Consider the following 23,159-nt stretch of genomic DNA (forward strand, 5'->3'; position numbering starts at 1 on the left):
CGAATTGAAAGTGGGGGGTCCCGGGGTAAGCCGAAGGGTTCCGAACGTGGCTGAAGGGAGACCGAGTGTTTCCGAACAGATCCGAAGCAGGCATGGACCAATAAGGGGAAGGCTGCCACCACTTTGAAGCGAGATTCCGAAGAGTTCCGAAAATGCCCGAACGGGCCCGCCGCTTTCGTCCGGAATAGCTGAGGGCCTACGAAGACTGGAGGCCCCCGAAGACTCTGTAGCTAGGTTTAAATAGTTCACGCTCTCACACATTCATTCACAAAAAAAAATGTTTATTGAACCCTCATCTTGTGCCAAGCACTGGGTGGTAATATTGGAGAAAGGCCGTTGAGGAAGGGAACTTGGGGCCGCTAGAGCTGGACCCACTCGGAAATCCAGCCGTGGAGTTCCGAAAACACACGAAGAGCCCTCGGAACGGTGCCCCTCCGGGTCGAGAACACGCCCTCGGGTCCCTAGCCGAAGAATTCCGAAGGTTCTCGACCGTTTTACGACTGGCTGGCGGAAATAACCGAATGTTGCCGAGCTGCCTCGCCGGCGGGCGGAAGCAGGCGGGGAAAGGCGACGGCACGCGCGTGCCCGGAGAGGAAGCGGAAATGCGTGTCTATATTAAAAGCATCGCCCCGCCCCCGCCGTGCCTCTTTCCGTCTCCGGCCACCGAGAAGTGAGGAGGTTAGTCGCGGCCCTTCGTCTGTCCGCGTGGCTGCGTCTCGTGCCGGCCGCCGGGCGTCTGTGTCCCTGCCTGGCCTTTCTCGCTGCGCCTCTTGCCTTCTTGGCTATCCTCCTGCCCCGTCGCCTTAGGTCGTTGTGGCTTCTCACCTTCTGGTCTGCCGTAGTTAGTCTCGGCCGCCTAAGTTCAACCCCGCGACCGTAGGCCGCGCAGCCCCACCTGGCATATTCCTCACGGTGCCCCCAGACACACGCTTCCTCTGTTGTCTGGCGTCGGCCTGCTTCTCCTTTGACATTTTCCCGTGCCCATTTCTCCGCAGCTGCCGCCATGTCCGCGCATCTGCAATGGATGGTCGTGCGGAACTGCTCTAGCTTCTTGATCAAGAGGAACAAGCAGACGTACAGCACCGTAAGTGGGGCCCCGACGCCTGGGTCTGAGGGAGGCGCCTTTAAGATCTCTGGGCCTCCTGCCACTTCACGATCCCGATGCGTCCTCCTTCCCAGGAACCCAATAACCTGAAGGCCCGCAACTCCTTCCGCTACAATGGACTGATTCACCGCAAGACAGTGGGCGTGGAGCCAGCGGCCGACGGCAAAGGTGTCGTGGTGGTGATGAAGCGGAGATCCGGTGAGCATTTGCCCTGGCTTGGCCCGGGCAGCACACCGCCATCTGGGGCAGGGAGTTGTGGTTGTTCAGTGTCGGGCAGCAGGAGTGATTCTGCTGTCGAATCAGATTCCTGGGGTCAGGACGTTTGCCTGGGGAGCTGGCTAGGGCGCTTAATCTTTCATCATCTAGAAAGTGAAGAAACTAATGGTACCTGAACTGCCCTAGGTGCTTATTAGGATTAAATTACAGGGTCGCACGAATCAGTGATGTTTTCAGGTTCCATCCTTCAAGCAGCTCCGGTATCTGTCTCAACACGGGTGGGAAGATTGAAGCAAGTAGCTGGTGTACCTTGCCCTAGGTCTGACATGAAGGAAGTGACAGCTGGGGTCTGAAGCAGTATTTTGACCCGCGTTCTGGCTGTGAGGACTCAGAAGGGGTGTTCAGCACCCCACCTCCGTAAACTGAGCTCAGGCACAGACAGGTCAAGGGGAGGCAGGAGTCTCTCTTGGTTTAACAGTTGAATCAGGATATTCCACCTGCAGCTCCTTTTATCTTAACCAGGCAGTGGGTTTTTAAGAGCTAGGAGTGAGTTTTTCCCAGTCCCTGACTAGGGCAGATTTGTTTGGGTTCTGAGCCCAGTGTCAGACAGCAGTGGCCACACTTGCTGCCTTATCTCACGGAGAAAGGAGTTAGTCTCCCTTGTCAGGAACACACAGCCCCAGGAGCAAACACTTCCCACGCTCCAGAGAACCCTGTTCTGGTGCGCTGGGCCCTGAGAATTTAGTTTTTCCCTTGGTTGGTGGATGCCCAGCCTTTGCTGGGCTGTCAGGAACAGGTCAGACCTGAGGAGGTAACATGGCCTCCCTTCTGGGGTCAGTGAGGGCCAGCGTCAAACCTCAGGTATAGTAAAGGGTCCTTGGCTTCTCGGGGGAACACAGAACTCCAGCTGAGACCCTGTCAGCTCTGTGGCACAAAAAACGGGGTGTTTCCCTTTTTCTCCTGAGTAGTGCCTCAGGACTCTTCATACCCTGGCCCTCCCAGGGCTCCACATCACCTCAGCATGGGGGCCAAGCATCGTAGCTCAGTGTATTAGACACTTGTTGCAGAGGGGTGGTTTGGAGGCTGCGGAAGGTAGAGGAGCCGGAGCTTCAGTCTGAGGAGCACTCATAACCTGGCTTGCATGGTGCCCAGTGCCTGCCTCACCCATGCTCTCCCTGGGTTCAGGCAGCTGCTCTGTGCATCTAACCTTGAACAGGACAGTCCTGGTCCTCTGCTTCCATCTCTGTCCAGTGAGATGAGTGCTGTGTCTCAGGGACACGGGGAAGGAGATACCTGTATGGCGCCCTGTGGTGCTGTTTCCTGCAAATGTCATATAAGTTGCTGCTTAGATATGGGGATGCCTGCCCAGGCTCACACAGCCCACACTAAGGTTCTCTGGGCGAGATTGTGCTCCCACACCGGGGGTGAGCACTAAAAGTCCAGACTCCAGATCTGACTAATCCCTGGGGCTTCTTCCAATCTCCTACCAGGCCAGCGAAAGCCAGCCACTTCCTACGTTCGGACCACCATCAACAAAAACGCTCGGGCCACCCTCAGCAGCATCCGTCACATGATCCGAAAGAACAAGTACCGCCCAGATCTGCGCATGGTGAGTGGGGGCCCTGAGCCCCGCGTGGGGGAGTGACTACACTGCAGGAGCCTTGCCAGTATGGTGAGGGAGGGCCCTCTGCTGAATGGAGCTGGGCCTGTGCTCTGGAGAAGAGGGGGCATCTCCCACCTGGGAGGCATGCAGGGGTGACAGGGACAGCTCTTGGGGTGGGTGAACTGAGCCCACCTCGCCCCCCAGGCCGCCATCCGCAGAGCCAGCGCCATCCTGCGCAGCCAGAAGCCTGTGATGGTGAAGAGGAAGCGGACCCGCCCCACCAAGAGCTCCTGAGCAGCCCCTTCCCAGAGCAATAAAGATGTCAGCCAACTTTTCTCAACCTCCTTGCCTTCCTCGCAGCCTCAGGGCTCTGACCCAGGCCATGTCTCCAGAACTAGAGTGTCAGCTTGTCCCCGGGGGTCTCACCCATCCCCTGGCACCACACGGGTTGTCACAGTGCCTTGGGTCTGGAGGGACCAGGTCCAGGTGGAGGAGCGGAGCCCCAGCTTTTGTGTGTGTCCTAGATCCAGTGTTCCTGCCAGTCTCAGGGCTGGTGATCGGTGTAGAGTAATATTGAATATGTCGGAGGAATCATCATAACCCCACACCCTGCTAATGCATGACAAAGCTTCAAGAGAGACCTTAAGTGGAAGTTTTTGATCTTTAAACATTCAATCTAAATCTCCTAGGGGGTGGGCATCCAGACCCAGGCTCAGCCCACCTCCCACCTAGGGGTAGGGTTAGGGTTAGGTTTGTATGGTTTTGTGGCCTAGTCGTCGCAGCAGTGTTGGCGCTGTGGTCTGTGAAGGTGGAAGCGTTTACCAGCTGTGCCAGACCCCAGCTGTAGGCAATTTTTTTCCACTGGGATGGCCTGAAAACCCCAATAAGGACTAGGGAGAGGAGCAGGCATTTTCCAGCCTGAAGGGCGCAGGCTGGTTCTCCCCGCCCTGGTCCTGGGGCAGCTCACAACCTTAGGAGGGGGGGCCCTGCAGGAGTGAAGTAAGGGGGACTTTTGGACTTGGTAAGGGGCAAACAGCCTTCAAGGCCCCCATTCTGTGGCTTATGCTTCTGGGCCCAGAGTGCCCACCTCTACCTACCTGGAAAAGGAGCAGCCCTTGGGTGCCACTGAAGTTGCACTGGATGCCTAGGAGGAAGATGGCAGCCCCAGGCTTCCTGTTTGCAGCCAAATCATTAAAAACAGCTTGTTCTTGTGGAAGAACCAGGCTGGCCAACTCTTTCCGCCTCCTGCTGCACTGAGTGTGAGCGCCCCATCCCACTGGCCTGTCCCTCACCTGCTCAGTGGTCTCAGCAGGTGACCAACCTCCCCACTGCTTCCAGCCCAACCTCCCCTCCTCTGATTCCACTCTAGCGTGGCCTCCAGCTCCGCACACCCCTGGGTGCCTCTTGTTCCTTGCATAGCTGTCTGCTGGGAGGTCTAAAGTAGATTCTCTGACCCTTCGCCTGCTCCCTTTGTGGAGTTATTATAGCTGCGATAGGGACACAGGCACTGCCACTGGACACCTGCCTGGGTCCTTCCACCAGCTCAGTTGCTAGCTGTGTGGCCTTGGGCAAGTAACCAGACCTCTGCATCTTGTCAGAATTAAGTGGGTTAAGCGCAGAGGGAACATCCTGCGTGTGGTGTGCGGTGATGAGCTATTGGTGTAGTGTAAGTGCCATGAGAAGCCAGACTGCGTCTCTGTGTTCAGGTGGACCTGTGGCACATGTGTGTGTATACGTGTATATACGTGGATTCATGTAACAGTTGTGGAGTGACCGTTTCTCATCCAAGTACCCCAGGAAGCAGATGTCATCCCCACCAGGTGTAGAGACTGAGGCTCACATGGGTAAAGGTCACCCCCATCACTGCTGATGTGTTTCCTGTGCACCTACCATGTGCCAGCCTCTATGCCAGGGGCCAAGGATCCAGCATCGGGGTCGGGGTCGTCTGGCCCCTGCCACTGTTCCCTGCTCAGTGGGCATGAACCTAGTCCCTCCCTGCCAAGCCCTCTGTCTCGCCTGGGCCGTCACAGCAGTCTACCCCTGCCCCACGGGGGTCTGTTCTGGAGCTAAGCCTGGCGACAACACCTGCTCAAAGTCCTGCATGGTTCCCACGAGGGAAAGGCAGCCCCTGGCCCTGGCCGGCGGGGCCCACCTCCACTTTCCACTCAGATAGCTGCCCCTTGTTCCTCCACTGTTTGCACTTGCTGTTCCTCTGCCGGCAAGGTGCTTCCCTGAAGTGAGGCCGGGCCTCGTGCTGTTGTCAGATGTCAAAATGAGACAATGAGGTCTCTCCTGACCACACAAAGTCCTCCCCGACCCGGCTTCGTTTTTCTCCATAGCGCTGATGTCCATCGAGTAAGTGCTGGTGAGCTGGGACTTAACCCTGCGCCCCAGCATACCGGATGCTCAGTACGTGAGGCTCACACAGCCCTGAGCATTTGCTCATCCATGTGGGAGCTGGTGGACGGAGGGTGTCCCTTCCCTGGTCTGCCCGGAACCCTGCTCTTCAGGCCCTCAGCCCACATGGACCCCCAAGATAAGTATTTGAATCCGCCCTCTGTGGCCTCAGTTTCCTCATCCATAATGTCCTCGCTCAGCCAGTAGGCCTCTGTCCTTGTGGGTGGCCAGTCCATGGTGGGTGGCTGGGCTGGGGAGGCCATACCAAGGGTCTGGATAGTGATGTGGAACCAGGAGGTGGCCAGGGAGAGGGAGAAGTTCCTCCTGTTGGAGTCCCTAGTGCTGCAGGAACTCGAGGCCCCAATGTCCCATCTCCCCCCAGGGAAGGAGAGCCTGGTGTAAGGGGTGTTTCATATGGACCATCTATTCTAACTTTTCTTCTCACAACTGATGTGTTTTGGCATGGAAATTGGGAAAACAGAGATAAACAGGAAAAGTTAAAGTGAGATTTTTTTAAACTCATGCAATACTCAGACACATCATAAAGATGCTGAACACAGAGGACAGGGAAAATCTGGGAAGCAGCTAGAGGAAAAGGGACTCCAATAAGAGTTACTGCCGACTTCTTACCATAAACAATGGGGCCAGGAGGCAGTGGGGAGACAGGCACGTGTTGGGAGGCCCCCACCACCCACAACATCCCCCTCTGAGCTAGTGGCCAGGCTGTTTGAGAGATGCCCCCCCCCCCCAACAGCACCCTCTCTGGGCTAGTGGCCAGGGCGCCTCAATTCCAATTCCAGTACTGCCAGTTCCTAGCTGTGGGCATGTGGGTGGGTCACTAGTCTCCTCGTGACTCAGTTTTCCTATACGTGAAACAGGGTTGTTACAAGTGCCTGATCTTCAGGGCTCCGCAAAGCAGGGATCTTGGTTTGGTTTGCTGCAGTGTCTCCAGTGCTAGCCCAGGTAATGTTTGCAGAGTGCATGTAGGGCATGCCCTTGGCAGCTGCCCCGTGCAAGGTCACTCAGAGCACTGGGGACTCCAGGAGACTCAGGGCTGAGACATGCTCTGTTCATGGGCGGGGCTGGCCTTGATTATATTTCCTTCTGCACACATACATCAGGGCTCCATCACTCCTTGGCTGTGCCACCTTGGGCAAACTCCTCAACCTCTGTGGCTGTGGTATGTGCGTATCAATAGATGCTACTTCCCAAGGCTGTTGAGAAGATTAAATGTGCAAAAAGCTCATGATAGGGCCAGCCAGGACAAGCCCACAAAGCTTCCTTGCATGAATGAATGGTTTCTTATCACAAACGTCTCCCCATGTCTGTAACTATGTCTGCACATAGAGCAATGTCGTGGTTTTCAGAGCACGTTGAGGATAAATCAGCACGCGCTAATGCCCGTGGCTCTCCGTCTGCATGAGTTCTGTGAATATCCTGTGTCCTCTTCTGCATTCCCCCTCCAGGCTGTTCCTGCCCTGTCCAGGAATTTTAAAAATCTCCCTTTGTTTCTCTTGTAGTCATTTGCTGGAATAAAATCTGTTCTTCAAAGTCTTTCATTATGAAAATAACATGTGCATGTGGTTTGGAGACAGGCAAGGAGCCCAGGATCCCAGGCCCGGATCCGACCAGTCTACTGTTTCTTTTTTTTTTTTTTGGTGGTGGAGGGGAGGAGGTAATTAGGTTTATTTATTTATTTATTTTATATATTTATTTTAACGGAGGTTCTGGGGATGGAACCCAGGACCTCGTGCCCGCTAAGAGCACGCACTCTACTTCGAGCTATACCCTTCCCCCAACCACTGTATTTCTTGTGTTTTGTTTTGAAAACTGTTTACAATTATCTACTTGTGGGCTTCGAGTGCCCCAGGCCTCCTGAGTTCACTCTAACCTAGTACGTTCACCCTCTGGCCCTTGGTGGTGCTCTCTTACAGATAAAACCAGCATTTTAATTTAATTTTTTTTATTGAACTATAGTGGATTTACTATGTGCTGATCTTTGGTATATAGCAAAGTGATTCAGTTATACGTATATTTCCATTACAGGCCATTACAAGGTGCTGAATACAGTTTCCTGTGCTGCAGCAGGACCTTGTTGATCTATTTTATGTACAGCAGTCAGTATCTGCAAATCCCAAACTCCCAATTTATCCCTCCCACCCCTTTTCCCCCAGGTAACCATAAGTCTGTTTTGTATGTCTGTGAGTCTGTTTCTGTTTTGTAGATAAGTTCATTTGTGTAATTTTTTTAGATTTCACATATAAGTGGTATCATATGGTGTTTTTCTTTCCCTTTTTAGCTTACTTCACTTAGTATGATAATCTCCAGGTCCACCCATGCTGCTGCAAATGGCATAATTTCATTCTTTTTTATGGCTGAGTAGTATTCCATTGTATATATACACCACATCTTCTTTATCCAGTCATCTGTCGACAGCATATTTATTTTAGCATCTTCACTTAGTATTTACGGAGGAGATGCAGCAATGGGGGACACTCTACTGTCTTCATGACTTTTTCTGTAAATCCAAAACTGTTGTAAAAACTGAAGTCTATTAGAAGTACACTAACGTAGTGTTCACCTCTCAGAATTTTGAGAAAATTCCAAAACTTCGGTAAAAAGCAAAGTGCTAGTGAGGCATGGCAAGTGTACACTGATGGTGTAAATTGGAACACACCCACGGGGAACCATTTGGCAATTGTGCAAAATTACAAATGAATGTGCCCTCTGGCACAGTGATGTCACTTATAAAGATCCACTCCACAGATCTGTTCCTTGTGTGCCCCAGAGGCTGTGCACAAAGGTCATTCCTTCCAGTGTTGCAGGTCAGTTGGGCCAGGCTGTGTGACAAACATTGGGGCACGTCTATGCGGTGGCATGCATGGCAGCTAAGGGCAGGGAGGGACTGTGTGCCATAGGACAGACGGCCAAGAGTGCTGTTAAGTTTGAAAGCCAAGATGCACAGGTCACCGTTAGTTATACCCAAATAAAACAACGGATGTAAAAGAACAGATGTTCAAATGTGCTTGTCTTGGCATAGAATTTCCTCAGAAAAATACCTAAGAACCTACTGACATTGGTTGTCCCTGATTAAAGGAACTGGGTGCTGGGGAGATGGGAATAAGGGAGCCATTTCATTGTAGAAAACTTTGTTATCTTTAAATTAAAAAAAAAACAAAACCCTAAATCTTTGCTTTTTTGAATGGGTAACATTTCACATGGTATTCCAAGCTCCCCTTTCTTGAGCTGGTATCTGCAGGTGCTAATGTAACCTTGCAGAAGCATTTGATGCATAAGCACGTAGGCATCCCATTTTAAACAAAATTTAAAAAATTAACAGAAATGGGAGCGTATCTTGCATGTTGCCTTTTTTCCACTTAGTATATTCTGGAGATTGGTTCCCATCTGTACATACTCATGTTCTTAAAATTCGGTGTGATAGCAGATACACAGAAAAGAGACGTGTAGAACGTATTTTTTTACTTCCATCCTGGACTCCTTGCTGGCTAGAGAGAACCAGTAGCCCTAGCTTTATGGGAACAATCTCTTGCTTTTACAGCTTTGCAGCCTCAGTAGGTATGTCTAGCAGCACAACTTGGTTTTGACTGTTTTGTGTGCTAAGGTCTCTTGTGACTTGTTGGGCTGACGGGGAGATTTTCTGTGCGGCTGCAGGTAGAGGTGGTTCATGACTGGTGTGGTACAGTGTCGCTCCTCGAATGTGCAAGGACCTTTGGACTGTCTGCATTTGGGACAGGTGTGCTTGCTGCCTGTGGTACAGGTGCGAGAATGCTGAGTAATGAGATGGTCATGCTTTGGGCCTCACTGCCCGGTCTCCTTGTGCCTTTTACCGCTTCCCGTTCCTGCCAGGATCATACCCTGGTCCTGGAGAGGCCCCGCGGCTCTGTAGCCCGGGCCACACTCGGTATTGGACGTTATCACTGTGGCAAGTTTCGCGGGAGCGCAGTGCTATCAACTATGGGTTTCACTGCCTTTCCCCGCCCCGGGTACTAATAACGAGGGGGCTCTCTGAGTGTGCTGAGTAGTCACTGGGAAGGGACTTTTGTGAAGTGTTTGTGCAAGTGCTTTGGGCAACCTTTGTGTTTTCTTTCATTTGTAGGAGCTCTTTAGATATTGTTTGGATTTGTCTTTTCCAGTTGTATGTCTTGCAGCTGTCTTCTGTCCCTCACTGACTTGTCTTGCATTCTACTTTAAACAGAAGTTCTTGATTAAAAAATTGGGGGGGGGGGCGGTAATTAGTTTTTTGAGGGGGAGTACTGGGGATTGAACCCAGGACCTCGTGCATGTTAGGTATGCACTCTACCACTGAGCTATACCTTGCCCCCTAAAAAAAATTTCTTAGATATTTTACACAAAATACACCTAAGTACATAGTTTAAGTTCTGATAATTAACTATGCACTCATGTGACCACCACAAGATCTGGGATATGCTTGTCACCCCAAAAGCCTCCCCCACTCCCCCATACACTTTACCCTCCCTGACCCCAGCCAGCCAATGATCTGCTTTTGGCTATTAGTGATTAGTTTTGCCTGTTTGATTAATTTCATATACATGGAACCAAGTATTTTGTACTTGGCTTCACTTAACTTGTTTTGTGTATCAGTTTTGCTTAGTACTCCATGGTGTAAATTCACAATTCCTTTACTCATTTATCTGCTGGGCATTTGGGTTATTTCCAGTTTTTGCCTATTACAAAGGAAGCAACTACGAAAATCCATATACCATTGAGTGGACAGGGTTTCCTTTGTATTTTGTTCATGATCATTTTTGATACTGTGTCCTTGGGGCCCAACAATTTTGTTGGCTTCCCTGTGTATGCATTCAGTGGTTTCTGCCAAGACCCACAGCTCCCCACTCTTCCACCAGCTGAGAACTCTGACACCTGTCCCCACTTTGCGGCCCTTACCCCTGACCCTCCACTGTAGTCCAAGATACAGTGACAGCCATTCTGCCCTCCTGCAGATGAAGAGGTCAAAGAAGGGCCAAGCCCCAGGTTCCACCCCCACCCCTGGAAGTGCTGGGATATGGTCCTGCAATCAGCTCACCAGCCATCACTTGGGGTAAGAGCTCCAACAGCTTCCAGGAGCTTATAGCCCCCAGGCCTAAACCCCCAACCACGAGAAGAGGGCCCTAGAAAGGAACACGCCTGGCAGGTTCAACTTCAGTTCTAAGGCCTGAGCAGTGACCAGCTCACCTCACCCGGGTTTACAACCAACACAAATTCTAAGACAGGTATTGCCTGAAGCCTGGGATTGAGACTTCTTACACAGAAATACAACGGAACAATTTTGAGGCGAGCTGGCTCAGGCGCCCCAGTGCAGGGTGGACACCTCACACCCGTCACCAGCCTGAGCGGGGCCATGACTCCCCCACTGCACCCTCAGACCCCAACAGGAGGCCTGGTGGGTGGGGGAACCTGTGCACGTGCTTAGGGGCCAGGGCACCGACTGTGCGAAGCCAGCAGAGGCATAGCAGCTGCTTTTCCAACTTTATTTAGAAAAACAAATCCAGGTCCCAGGCCCCCGTGCCCTCCCCCACCCCAGCCATAATTTAAATAACTTAGAGACAGAGTCGGGGGTCAGGTCGGGGGCGGAGGAAGTGGAGAGCCCACTACAGCCGCCGCAGTGCCCGCTTCTTGTCCGTCTTTTTCTTGGCCGCCAGCTTCTTGTCGCGCTCGCCTGCGTGCTTCTTGGCCATGGGACCCTCGGCCCCTCCCAGGCCTCCGGGGGCCATGGAGTCGGTGGAGGAGGCTGCAGCCCCGCTGGCCCCGGCCCCCCCTGCGCCCGCGCCCCCGTGGATCTCTGTGAGCAGGCGTGCGCGCGCCGCGTACTCCTCGTAGTTCTCCAGGAGCAGGCGGCCCGCCTCCTCGTTGAGGGCAGACTCAGGGTTGGGGTGGATCAGCAGGCACTTGATGGTCTGTGGGAAGAAGGCCAGGATCAGGGGCCTCCCAAGCCTCTCACATCTGGCCTTGTGGCTCTGCACTGGCTGCTCCCCACCAGATCACACACTGGCTCTGCCCACACCACACAGGCCCGCTCATCAGTGACTGAGGCCTGGACCAGGGAGGCAAGGGACTTGCCCAGGGTCACTCAGAAAGCGAGGTGGGGGGAAATGTAGGAACTCACACCCGGCCTGCAAAGCTCCACTTTCCCCCGCTACCGGAAGACGCTTAAACCCAGAGCTGTCACTGGCTTTAACGGGAACCCCAAGGGCAGGGCCAGCCATACCCAAGAAGGGGGACATCCAGAGGGCAGTCCAGGAAGGGAGTGAGTCTTCAGTATTTCTCACCCGCCAACTTTAATTGAGGGGTAAGTAAGGGCTGACAAGTGTGACCAGCAGCCCCTGTGGCTCTTCTAAGGTGGCCCCTAAGCCACTGTGTTCTACCTCCACTTTTTTTCTGAAAAGGAACCCGAACATGCCTGGCCTTGAGCAGGTGAAATGATCTCTCGCCTGTAAATGGGGGTGGTGACAAGTGCCCCCAGGGCTGTTGTGACACACGCAAAGCACCTGGCACAGCAGACACCACTGATGATCACAAGGGACCCAGGATCACGCCCTAATCCTGACCACTGCACCCCCAAACAGAGGTCTGGCTGCCAGTCCTTCCTGCAGCTGCCCTCCCACAGCTGCGCCCAGCCTGGGCCCTGCACTGCAGGCCCCGGGGCTCACTGGGGACACCTAGAGTTATTCTGTGAGCTCATCTCCCCTGTCCCTGGCCGCCACCACTGACACTCCAGGGAGAGGAGGGGGAAGTTTGGGGTCTGTTTACCTTGGTGCTCAATCCTCCCCAGGGCCCTGCAGGAAACCCCAATTCCCCTTCCTACCATCTGCCCCAGGGGCTAATTAGAAATTCAGTTTTCAACAAGAACTTAAATTTGTGAGGGGTGGAGGGGCAGTCGGTACCCTACACACTAGACACCCCACAGTCTGGTGTCCCCACCTCACCTGACCCGGGCCTGGGTGGTGCTGGGGGGTGGGGCCCTGCACTGCAGACTGTGCAGCAGCTTCCCTGTCTCCCCCCTGCAGGTGCTGGTAGCACCCTCAGCTGTGACAACTAAAAATGTCCCCAGTGGAGCAAAAGCACTCCTGGTTGAAAAGTAATGGTTTATGAAAATATTCTGGGATTACCAGTGGTAATAGCTGCAAAAGCTGTAACTACTGAAACACCAATGAACTGCATACTTCAGGACACTGAATTTTGACACATAAATCATATCTTAACCCTAGCCAGAGTGGGGGTGGGTATAGCTCAGTGGCAGAGCGCATGCTTAGCATGCATGAGGTCCCAGGTTCAATCCCCACTACCTCCACAAAAAAACAAAACATCATGTTAACCCTAGCCAGACGCTTGTCTTGTACCTATCAGAAAGTCGTCCCACTACACAAACCCATTACTTGTTCTGCAGGGAAGATGCCTGGGGAACTGTCCACTGTTCCTTCCAGAAAAGCTGGAAACCTGGATTCTTCCATGGAAGCCCCCAACCACTTGAGTTGATTTTAAAAAAGAAACAAGGCTCTGTGGCTGGGACATCATTGGGAAGTCAGGAGGGAGGCCCAGTCCCAGCCAAACTCACCAGCAGCACATGCCGGATGCCCAGCTCAGCTGTCCAGTCCCTCTTGAGCACATTGACACAGATCTCACCGTTGGCGCCCACGTTTGGGTGGAAGATCTTGGTCAGGAAGTAGCCCTTGGGCGGGGAGGCAGGAAAGTCCTTCCCCAGGAGGAGTTTCATACGGAACAGGCCTCCGGCGTATGGGGTCCCCTCTGGAATGCAGGGAGGGGGACTGGGTCAGGAGGTTTAGGACTCCCAGGCACCCCGAACAACCCCAAAGCCCAGTCTCCACAGTCTGGCCCTGAGGCAAGTGCCCCACTGCCTCTTCCACCAGACTGGGGGATTCCTGAAACCAGGATGGGGCTAGGCTTCCAGAGGGTCACAAGCACACATCCCCACCTGAGTTAACCCTTTAGACTCGTGTCACCACCAAGCCCTGGTCTCCACCCGCAGTGCCTATTCACTCCTAAGCAAGGCACGGTCGCACACCCTTCCCAAGAGACACAGACACGCACACCCTCTCATCTTCCTGGAAAAACGTCTACCTGGCAGCCTCTCAGGCCCATGTCAGGACAGTTCTGTGAACTCCACGGTCTTCCCTGCTGCAGCTTCTCATTCACCCACTTGGATCAGGTCAAAAAACCGTGGGGAGTTGTTCCAGACCCATGGCTATTCCTCACGCCCCAGCCCCCACATCCAACCAATCAGTAGCCTGGGCAGCTGAGCTCCAGGTCCCCTCCTGAATCAGACCCCACCTCCAAGTCCAGCCGAACGGCTTTTCTCACCTGATGGCTGCCAGCAACGGTCAAGGGCTTCCTGACCAGCCTCCAGCCAGCTTCTACCCCAGCCCCGTCCCCACTGAAGTCAAACTCTGAAGTGATCTGTTACCCCTGCTTTACACCCACCAATGGCTTCCTTTCCAAACTCCTTGAAGAGGCCTACAAGTCCTAAAAGCTCGTCTTTTTTCTCCTTTCTGTTCTTATAAAGCACACACTGCGCCTGCCACGGGCCTTGGGGGATCCCCACCCTGCCGCCCACATCAAGGCCAGCAACTCTGAAGTCTTCCCTGACCCACACCCCAACAAACCCAACTCCAGACTAGGTCCTTCATCACACACTCTTGTAACATCTTCGCTTAAACTGTAGAAATTCAACTGTTAGCAAAGGAAACGTAGTGCGTGAAGTGACACGCTGAACCACTCTGCATGATCACGTGTAATCATTTGGCTACGGTTGGTATTTCCCCTAAGTCGGCAGCTGGCTCCTTCTCGGTTTGGTCCCCAGAGCCTCGGACACTGACGGCAGGAAGGAGTTTGAGATCATCCAGCCTGCCCTCCAGGCCTTTGCTAATATGATTCTCACCACCTGGCACCTTCTTCCCACTCCCACACTTCAGGACTGAGGAACACCCAAACCCAGGTAAGGCCCCCATTAATTATATTCTTTCCTGGCCCCCAGGATTTTCTCACAACACTTACAGGAACGTATACACAATTATTTGTCATTTCTCATGTCCTTCCCTGCACACCATGAGCACAAGAACTAACAGGTGTGCCTGTCATGTCCACTTATACTGGGGGCCCCTAGCCCTGCTCTCAAGATGACAAGGATCTAGGAAGTGCCCTCCTGCCTCTCGTTCCCACACTCACCAGGGCCCTCAATGGTGACTTGCAAGTCGGTGAGGTCTTCCTCGTTGGGAAAGACCTTGATGCCATCAGGTGGGTCAGCTGTCAGCGTCGTCACCTCCTTGTACACCAGGCGGATGATGTGGGGGGGCAGGTTCTCCACGTTGGAGTTCTGGGTAGGAGAGAAGGGGGTGAGCCGCGGGCAGAGCCGGGGCCCAGGACCTTCCGCAGGATCTAGGATGCGGTGGCAGCCCTAGTCTTGTCCCTGCAGGCCCAGGCTGTCAATCACCCCCAGCTCCCAGATCCCCTCAACCCGGGATGCTTCCGGCGACCGTCTCAGTCTGGTCTCCCACTAGAAATTGGGCGGATTTCCGAGGGGCTTGAGGATGACTCCACCTTCCCCAAAAGCCCCCTCGTGGCCCCTCAATGATTCCGCGTAGGGCGGAGGCCTATCCTGGTTCCCTTCCCCACCTAACCCTGGAAACCCCAGCTCGAGCATGGAGACGGCGGCGGAGCGTCGTTGCTCCCGGAACACCTACGGGCGGGCCAAAAAGCTTGGAGCATTTCCCGGGGCTCAGCCGGGCCTTCCCCTTCTGCACCGCTACAGGAAGGCCCCTGTGCCCATCCCTGGCCCGGGACCCCCCAGGTGGATGCTCCAACGCCCCAAGCCACCCGCGAGAGGCTCCTGAGGCCCCGCCTCCTCCCCCGACCACTCCTCCCAGGCCTGGACACCGCGCTCACCATGACTGCGGCTGGCCGGGGGCGGGTCCCCCCAGCCCCCTTCCTGCGCTTTCCGGCCGCCGGCCGGGGCGGGGGGCCCAACTGCTGCCGCTGCGGCCCTGGCGAGGCCCCAGCGGCCCCGCTCCGCTCCCCGCTGCCTCCGACGCCCGCAGCGTACCGCGGCTGCAGCTCCACCCACCCCGGTCCCCGGCCGCACTAAGCCGGCCGCGCGCGCACCGCCACCCTTTTATATCCAGCTGCAGGCCACGCCCCCCCCGCGGCCCAGGAGCGCCGCGTCCCGACCCGCGACGTCAGCGCGCACGGTCCTTGGCGTTCGACGCGCTCGCTCCCTTCCCGAAAGCGGCAGGCAGAGGCGGGAGAAGCTGGGGAGGGGGCTCGAAGCAGGCCGGCCAATGGGAGCGCGCAGGGGTCGAGGAAGGGATCCGGGAGAGTAGGGCGGTGGAGAAGGGGAAGTTGAGAGGAAGAGGACGTGAAGAACGACGCGACCGTTGATTGGGCGGTTTGAATGAGACGCCGGCGTACGCGCGCGCGCCCTGACGCCTAGGAAATCGCGCACGCGACTAACGGTCGGCCTGGGAGCCTGGGCGGGGCGAAGGGAGGCGGGACTTGGGGGGTTTTAAAAGGATGATGGAAGGTACCCCGGCCAATAGGGACGCATATTCGTGGGGTAGCGTCACGAGATGCGCTCGGGCTAATCCTTGACGGAGAAGGCAGTACCAGGTGGTGGGGGCGGGATAGACGGAGAGCGACCAATGGGGACCCTGCCTAGCGCGGACCTAGGCGCTCGCAGCCAATTAAGTTCGTTAGGTTTTATGTATGCAAATAAGTGCGCGCGGACGCCCGCGCCCCTTCCTCAGCCCGCAGTGGTGGTGGGCGCTGGGAATTGAGGTATGTTTGTCAGTGAGGCGCCATTTTGTGCCAGGAATGACATGTGACCTGCGTGCTGTGTCGCGGAGGTTCCAAGACCAGTCAGCACGGCGTTGAAGGATTAGACGCCTGGCCCGCAAATGTGTGACCTATGGCCCCGGCCAGGCCCCGGGCATGACGCCGGGCCTCAGTTACCTCCTGTGAGACGTGGACGCCCTAACCCTCGTGGTGCCGAGGAAGAAGGGAGAGTCCCTGGGCCTCCTTTCAGGGCCCGGCCTTGCCTGTGACTGACTGTGGCTTCCAGCCAGTCAGGCCTTCGCCGGGACTCAGTCCCCGTATGGGAAGCGGACACACAGTTGTCTGAAAACGGGCCCGGAACGCCCCGGGCAGCCCGGTGTCGGCGCTTGGAGAGCGAGGACCGGAAGCTGGACCGGCTTTCTCCTGCTCACCGTGCGGGGGGTCGGGGGCCCCTCCCAAGGCCTCGCAGCCCGGCAGGATGGGCCCCAGCCGGCCCCTGCATCCTGACAAGCCCTCGTGGGCCTCAGCTTCTGGAGAAGGAGGCAGGAAGGTGCAGAGACACCCGCAGCCGAACAGTCATAGTAACTAGTTTGTGGCAGATGGGCCTGTGGGGGCCTGGCACACGTGACCTTCAGTCCTAGCACGCAGGGTGCAGATTCTGGCCCGGTTAACACACAAGGACACTGAAGGCAGGAGGGGTCAAGTGACTTGGGACGCCCCCCGTCCCCCCAACTTGGGACAAGACAGAGGTGGTGGTCAGACTGAGCTGTATCACCAAATCCACCCAACAGGCAGAACGATGATGGGAATGGTTATTGTTTACTCTGGGTGGAGGCCCTGTTCTAGTTTGCATGCTTGAGCGCATTTAATCCTGGCAGGTGGATTACCTTCTGGACCCCCTCATTCACTCAGTACGATTTAATTTGAACACCTACCATGTGGCAGGCAGGATGTCTGGGGATATGGCAGAGAGTAAAAGGGGCAAAACCTCTGCCCTCAAGGAGCTTACGTCCTCGTGGGGAAGCCAGACAGCGAGTAAGTATATGCCATCATCAAGTGGGCGAGTGATGACGGCTTTGAAAAACACGAAGTCAGGGTTCGAAGTCAGGGTCCGGGGGATAGAAAGGGAGGGGTGGGCAGGGCAGACCTGTCTGAGGGAGTGTCATTCGGGCTGCAGGAAGGTCTATGGGAAAAGCAGCCCGAGAAGAGGGAACAGCAGGTGCAAAGATCCGGCAAGGGGACCGTGCTGGCTGAGTTGTGGGGGCCACCAGGAAGCCAGCCAGGCTGGGTGGGAGGTGCTGAGGTCAGAGGTAAGCGGTCAGCAGTTCCATCACTGGCCTAGGCTGAGGTGGCCAATGTGTTGTTTTCTTCAAGCACTAGGGGGCTCCTGGGTGCATTGACAGGGCGGTGGGCAGGCACGTAGAGGCCATGAGCAGGCTGGTGGCAGTGGGGATGGGTGAAATCTACAGGACCTTAAGGTTCTTGATATTGCAGGCCCTGGGGGTTTCTGTCCCAACCTACTCAGTTCTGCTGCCTTAGCCCCAGAGCGGCCTAAGGCTTAAGCATGGCCATGTTTCAGTCAGACTTTGTTTACAGAAACGGGCAGTGGCTGGAGGAGTCAGAAAGGGAGTCCACCCTTTATGACTCCTGAAATCCCAACAGGCCCCACCCCTGCTAAAAAGCTTTCAAGAGCCGCCAACACACTGCATTTTGAATACATCCCAAACTCCCAAAAGATCCATAAGCACTCTCCCTGAGGCCTCCTGGGCCTTCTTTCCATCTGTCCCTGGTATACACCAAGCCTTGTCTGACCTGGGGACATTCGCACGAGACTGCTATATGCCTGGAGAGCTTTCCACCCCATCTTCTTTCTTCCCCAACCTCCAGTCCTAGGCTCGCCTTAAAATGTCACCCAGAGCATCTTCCCAGTCTCCGCTCCCATACTCTGTTCACTTCACTGTCTGGTCTTCACGACCCATCGAAATTTATCATTATTTGTTGGCTTATGTGTTTGTCTCCATCTTGCCTGATGAGTACAGCCCCAGGAGAGCAGGGCGTCTGTCCATCGCCCCTGGCAGAGTGCCTGACAGAATGAGGTGTTCATTCAACAAACATCGTATTGAGCAGCTACTAAAGGCCAGGCAGCGTTCTGTGTGCTTGGGATTCGTCAGCAAACAAAGATCTTTCCCCTTGTGGGGCTTATGGTGGCGAGGGCAGGCAGACACAAAAACGAAATGTAATAAGTAAAATACATGGTATGTTAGGAGGCAGCAAGTACCGTAGAAAAAGTGAAAAGTAGAACAGGGGTAACAGGGGTGCCAGGGGTTCAGACGCCGTGGTAAATTTTAAGCTGGGTGTCCAGGGAGGCCTCACTGAGCACATGTCATGTGAACACAAGTTTGAAGGCAGGGAGGCACTGAGCTCTGTGCTTATCAGAGGAAGAGCATTCCAGGCAGCAGGAACAGCTGGAGCTGGAACACACTCGAGGAACTGCAAGGAGGCCAGTGTGAATGCAGCAGAGTGGGCAGGAGCAGGGTGTGGGGAAGTGAGGTCAGAGAGATGTCTGTGTGGTCAGGTTGGGGAGGGGTATCACGGAGGGCCTTCAAGGCCATGGTTAGGACTCTGGTTTTGTCTTTGAGGAAACAGGGAGCCACTGCAGGGTTTTGAGCAGAGGAGTGCTGTGGTCTGACTCTGGTTTTTCCAGGTCATTCCGACTACTGGGTGGAGAAGAGAAGGAAGGGGGATGAGGATGGAGGCAGGGAGGCCAGGGAGGAGGCTGTTGCCCAGTAATTCTGAGAAGAGATGGTGCCAGTGGTCAAAGAAGGTATGTAAAAGGCCAATAAACACATGACAAGGTGCTCAGCATCATCAGCCAGGAGGGAAATGCAAGTCAAAATCACAACGAGATACGACTTCACACTGCCAGGATGGCTGTAGTCAAGAAGTGAGATAACAGTGTTGGAGAGGATGTGGAGAAATAGCTCAGACAGCCAGTGGGAATAAAAATGGTGCAGCTGCTTTGTAAAACAGCCTGGCAGTTCCTCCAATGGTTAAAGCTTGAGTTACCATGTGACCCAGCAATTCCACTACGCAGTATGTACCCCAGAGAAATGAAAACGTGTCCACACAAAAAATCATGCACAGATATTCATAGCAGCATTATTTATAATAGCCAGTAAGTGGAAACAACCTGAATGTTCAGCAACTGGTGAATGGAGAAACTGTGGTGTATACTTACAGTGAAATATTACACAGCCATAGAAATAAATGAAGTACTATTACATGCTACAAAGTGGATGAACCTTAGAAACACTGTGCTAAGGAAAGGAAGCCAGTCACAAAGGACTAGGTGTTGTATGATTCCATTGATACAAAATGTCCAGAATAGGCAAATCCATGCAGACAGAAAGTAGATTAGATTGCTTGGGGGATGGGGAGGTGATAGCTAATGGGTAGGTTTTCTTTTGAGGGGCGATTAAAATATTCTGAAATTGATTGTGGTGATGACATAGATGCCCAACTTTGACTATGCTAAAATAATTCAAACTGGTGAATTTTATGTATGGTATGTGAGTTATATCTCAGTAAAGCTGTTCTTTAAAAAAAATTGAAAAAGAAGTACTGAGACGGGAGGAACTAAAAGAAGTCCAGAAGGTAGGGAGAGAGAGAGGGAGAGAGAGCACGCTGAGGGAAGAAGGATCTGAGCAGGAGAGGAGGGCGTGTAGAGCGCCAGGGCACCAGTGAGGAATTTTGTTGGGGAGGTGTGATAGATTTGGTATTCCCGTTGAGACTCTAGCTCAGGGCTGCTGGATAGAGAGCTGACTGGAGGGCCCAGGGTGGTAGCAGAAACTCGAGCTGGTTGTGGCTTGGGCTAAGGGGGTGGCCATGGGAGAGAAATGGGTGGCTTTGAGAACTCCTTGGGAGATGGCCTAGTGATGGGCCTTCCCAGTTAGTTTGGGAGACTGGAATTGGCAGGGGATAGGCTGGGGAAGGGGTGTCCTCCCTTTGCTAAACATTGGAGAACCAGAAACTTAGTTCTACTCAATGAAAGCCAGATTGTCCCTTCGGCTGGAATTCTAGCTTCAGAAATGAATCTTCCTTTCTTCTGTTCAGCTGTATTAACTTACTCAAGAAATACACGCTTGGAGGGAAATTTGCGCAGTTACTGCAGTGTGAGAAGTGAAAGTAGGAGGTGCAGCTCTAGCCCTTCTTCACCTCCCACACTTGCATTCCCTCCCCCTCAGGTATCGCTGTTAACCTCGTTAACCTCGCTAACCTCGGGTGTCTTCTTCCCCACGCCACTTGGACGGTTGCGTTCCCACACATCCTCCCTGGGCAGCCTGCAAATTGGCTGCTGCGGGGCAGTGGTTTCTAGTATTCTCCAACTGCCAGGCGTTTCCACCGGGTCCAGTCTGCGGCTCAGAGCTGCAGTGAGCATCCTCCCAAATTTGTCTTTGGGCAAAGGTGTGAGCTTTTCTGAAGGAGAAATTCCTAGAAGTGGAGTCGTAGGATCAAAGGGCACATGTGCTCACAGTTGTGCCAGGTAGCCCTTGGCAGGGCTCTGCTTAATTGGATCTCCACCAGCAGGATCTGACCCATTCATTCAGCAAGTATTTATTTAGGACCAACTGTTTGCCAGGGATACACCAGTGACCAAGAAAGGAAGCAAGACATCGCCTTCCTAGGGCTTCTGTTCTGGTGGAGAGACAGGTAGTAAACAGTAAGCATTAAACCCATGGTGGCTGACCATCCCAGGTTGCCTGAAATGCCGGACTTCAGTGCTGATGATGGGAAAGTCCAGGGCTAAGTGAGAGAAGCGAGAGAACTAGTTTTGTGGGTATCCAGAGAAGAGGAAGCAGCCGATGTCAATGTCCCGATGCAGAAATGAGCCCAACTGTTAGCAGTCTTCAGAATATGTGCCAGTCGTGGGCAAGCCAGGGTGCCCCATCTTTCAGCTGCATTTCCTTTCTTTCCAGAGAGGCTGAGCATCTTTGCTTGGGTAAGTGCTTCCATCTTCATTTCTGAGTCCACAGTCTGTGGTTGCTGACATGTTCCCCGCCCCTTCGTGGCCTTAATACTTTTAAGCTCACCACCTGTACGTGCCATCGACAGGTAATTAACAAGAACCACTTTCCTTTTTCCCCTGAGCAGAGGTTAGCGCTCTCCTGGCGGGAGGGACCCTGATTAAGTGGTAACCGTGTCCTGCAGTGGACCAGGTGCTCCCTCTAGTGACGGACACAGCCTCAGTGAAACGCACAGCCCGTCTCACACCCCAACTCCAGAAATGCAGGGCGGAGTCTTCGCACAGGATGAAAACATAGTTTAGCGTGCTGGGGGCTTCCTTTAACCAAAACCAACACCTCTGATGTACATCAAGATTGAATAGAGTAAGGCCTGATGCTGGCGAGGTGGGAGCAGGCGGCCGTCCTCACATACAGGGACTGGCATGGCTTTCAGCATTGCATCTTGGCATCGTGTAGCAAAGGTCTTAAAAACACCCCTACCCCCAGAATTTCACCCTGCTAGGAGGTCATCCTGGGGGAGAAAGTGAACGCTCCATGTGGTGTGCAAAAGATAGTCCTCAAAGTATTGCTATAGTAGTGAAAATCAGGAAAAAGCCAAACGTCTAGCGGTAGGAGCTGAAATAAAAATTATGCTGCGTGGACTCCAAAAACATCAGTGTTAAAGGAGCCCCGAGAGACTCAAGAACCAGATGCAAAACCTAATCCCGGAGTAGCAGCAGCTGAAAAGAAAATTGCTCCAAAGGACAATATTGGGACAGTTGGTGAAACTTGAACATGGACTTCACCAATGTGAAGTTCTTGATTTTGATAACTATACTGTAGCTGTGTGAGAGAAAGTCCTTGTTCTTCAGCAATGTCCCTTAGGGGGCGGCCTGCTCTCAAGTGCCCCTGAAAAAAAAAGAATATTTATATGGGAAGAAAATCATAAAGCAGTGTGATGAAACCTTAACAAGTGGTGAATTGATGAAAGCTGTACTTGAACTTGAGAACTATTTCAAAATATAAAGTTAAAAAGAAATTAAAAGGGAGAAAAGGCAGGTGCACAGAACATCTGGTATAGATTTCAGGAGTTTGCAAGCCCACCCTGTCAAACGGCAGTTAAAAATAGCTGCTCAGAGGCTGTATTTATCAACACGGAGCTGCACACTGAGCAAGTGTTAGGGTACAAAGGCAGAAACGCTTATGCCAAATCTTATCCTTGACTTGCCCACCAAAGCACAATACATATGGGGGCCCGATTGTTTTTTTTCTTGGTTGAACAGAAATGAAGTAGTGGACAGGCACGTAGAGGCCGTGTTGAATGAAAAACGCATACATTTCAGCCCTGGCTTTACACCTCAGAGTGGAAGCTAACCACCCTGCATGCGAGAGGAGTGAGGCTGGCGTCTCCCCGTCACGCTCTCCCTGGGCATATGCTCGGCGAGGAGAATGGCAGTCAAGTCCTGCACCGTTTATGTTTAAATTTAAGCTTTACTTAAAAAAAATAGATACTACACCTACACAAGAACTCAGAAGTACAAGAGTGTGCAGCAGAAAGCTCTCCCTCACAGGCAAGATGCACCGCCGGGGAGGGCTGCACCAGCCTGCAGTAACAAGTGGCCCCAAGGCCCCAGGGGTTAAAGCAACAAGGGTTTATTTCTCACTCGCGCTACCTGTCCATCGAGTGTTGGCTCCGGCCCCTATTTGGTGTTATCCTTATTCTGGGGCTCAGTTAACCTACTTGGGACCCAGGCCAGAAAGAGTAGCCCTTCCCTGAAATATCACCAGTGACCATGGCAGAGGGCAGGGAAGAGCATGGGGATCCACACACCGGCTCCCAGACGCTTCTACCTGGAAAGGCACTTCTGCTCACACCGCCCAGAGGCCATCTAACCTCTAGGGAGCAGGGAAGTAGGGTCCTACTGTGTGCCCAGGAGGAGCGGCTCCTCAGTGATCCCATACTAAGAGGCATGGCATCACCACCCTCCCTCCCCACCCACCCCCAATTATC

At 53.6% G+C, this 23,159-nt stretch overlaps 2 protein-coding genes across 2 annotated transcripts; one reads left to right on the top strand and one right to left on the bottom strand.

Moving 5' to 3' along the window:
* The first annotated feature begins 591 nt into the window (after positions 1 to 591).
* On the top strand, positions 592 to 3,264 carry RPL28 (ribosomal protein L28). Its single transcript, XM_010991493.3, has 5 exons — positions 592 to 678; positions 996 to 1,084; positions 1,180 to 1,303; positions 2,812 to 2,930; positions 3,129 to 3,264. The coding sequence occupies exons 2-5, from the start codon at positions 1,004 to 1,006 to the stop codon at positions 3,216 to 3,218; spliced, it is 414 nt and encodes a 137-aa protein (XP_010989795.1). The 5' UTR covers positions 592 to 678; positions 996 to 1,003; the 3' UTR covers positions 3,219 to 3,264.
* A 7,550-nt stretch (positions 3,265 to 10,814) lies between these two features.
* On the bottom strand, positions 10,815 to 15,717 carry UBE2S (ubiquitin conjugating enzyme E2 S). The gene is made up of 4 exons (XM_010991537.3): positions 15,261 to 15,717; positions 14,544 to 14,691; positions 12,916 to 13,106; positions 10,815 to 11,257 (listed from the first exon to the last, which is right to left on the bottom strand). Exons 1-4 carry the CDS (start codon positions 15,261 to 15,263, stop codon positions 10,952 to 10,954), a joined length of 648 nt encoding a protein of 215 aa, XP_010989839.2. The 5' UTR covers positions 15,264 to 15,717; the 3' UTR covers positions 10,815 to 10,951.
* Positions 15,718 to 23,159: the final 7,442 nt, after the last annotated feature.

Source organism: Camelus dromedarius, chromosome 9 (genome assembly GCF_036321535.1).
Source record: "Camelus dromedarius isolate mCamDro1 chromosome 9, mCamDro1.pat, whole genome shotgun sequence".
NCBI classification, from domain to species: Eukaryota; Metazoa; Chordata; class Mammalia; order Artiodactyla; family Camelidae; genus Camelus; species Camelus dromedarius.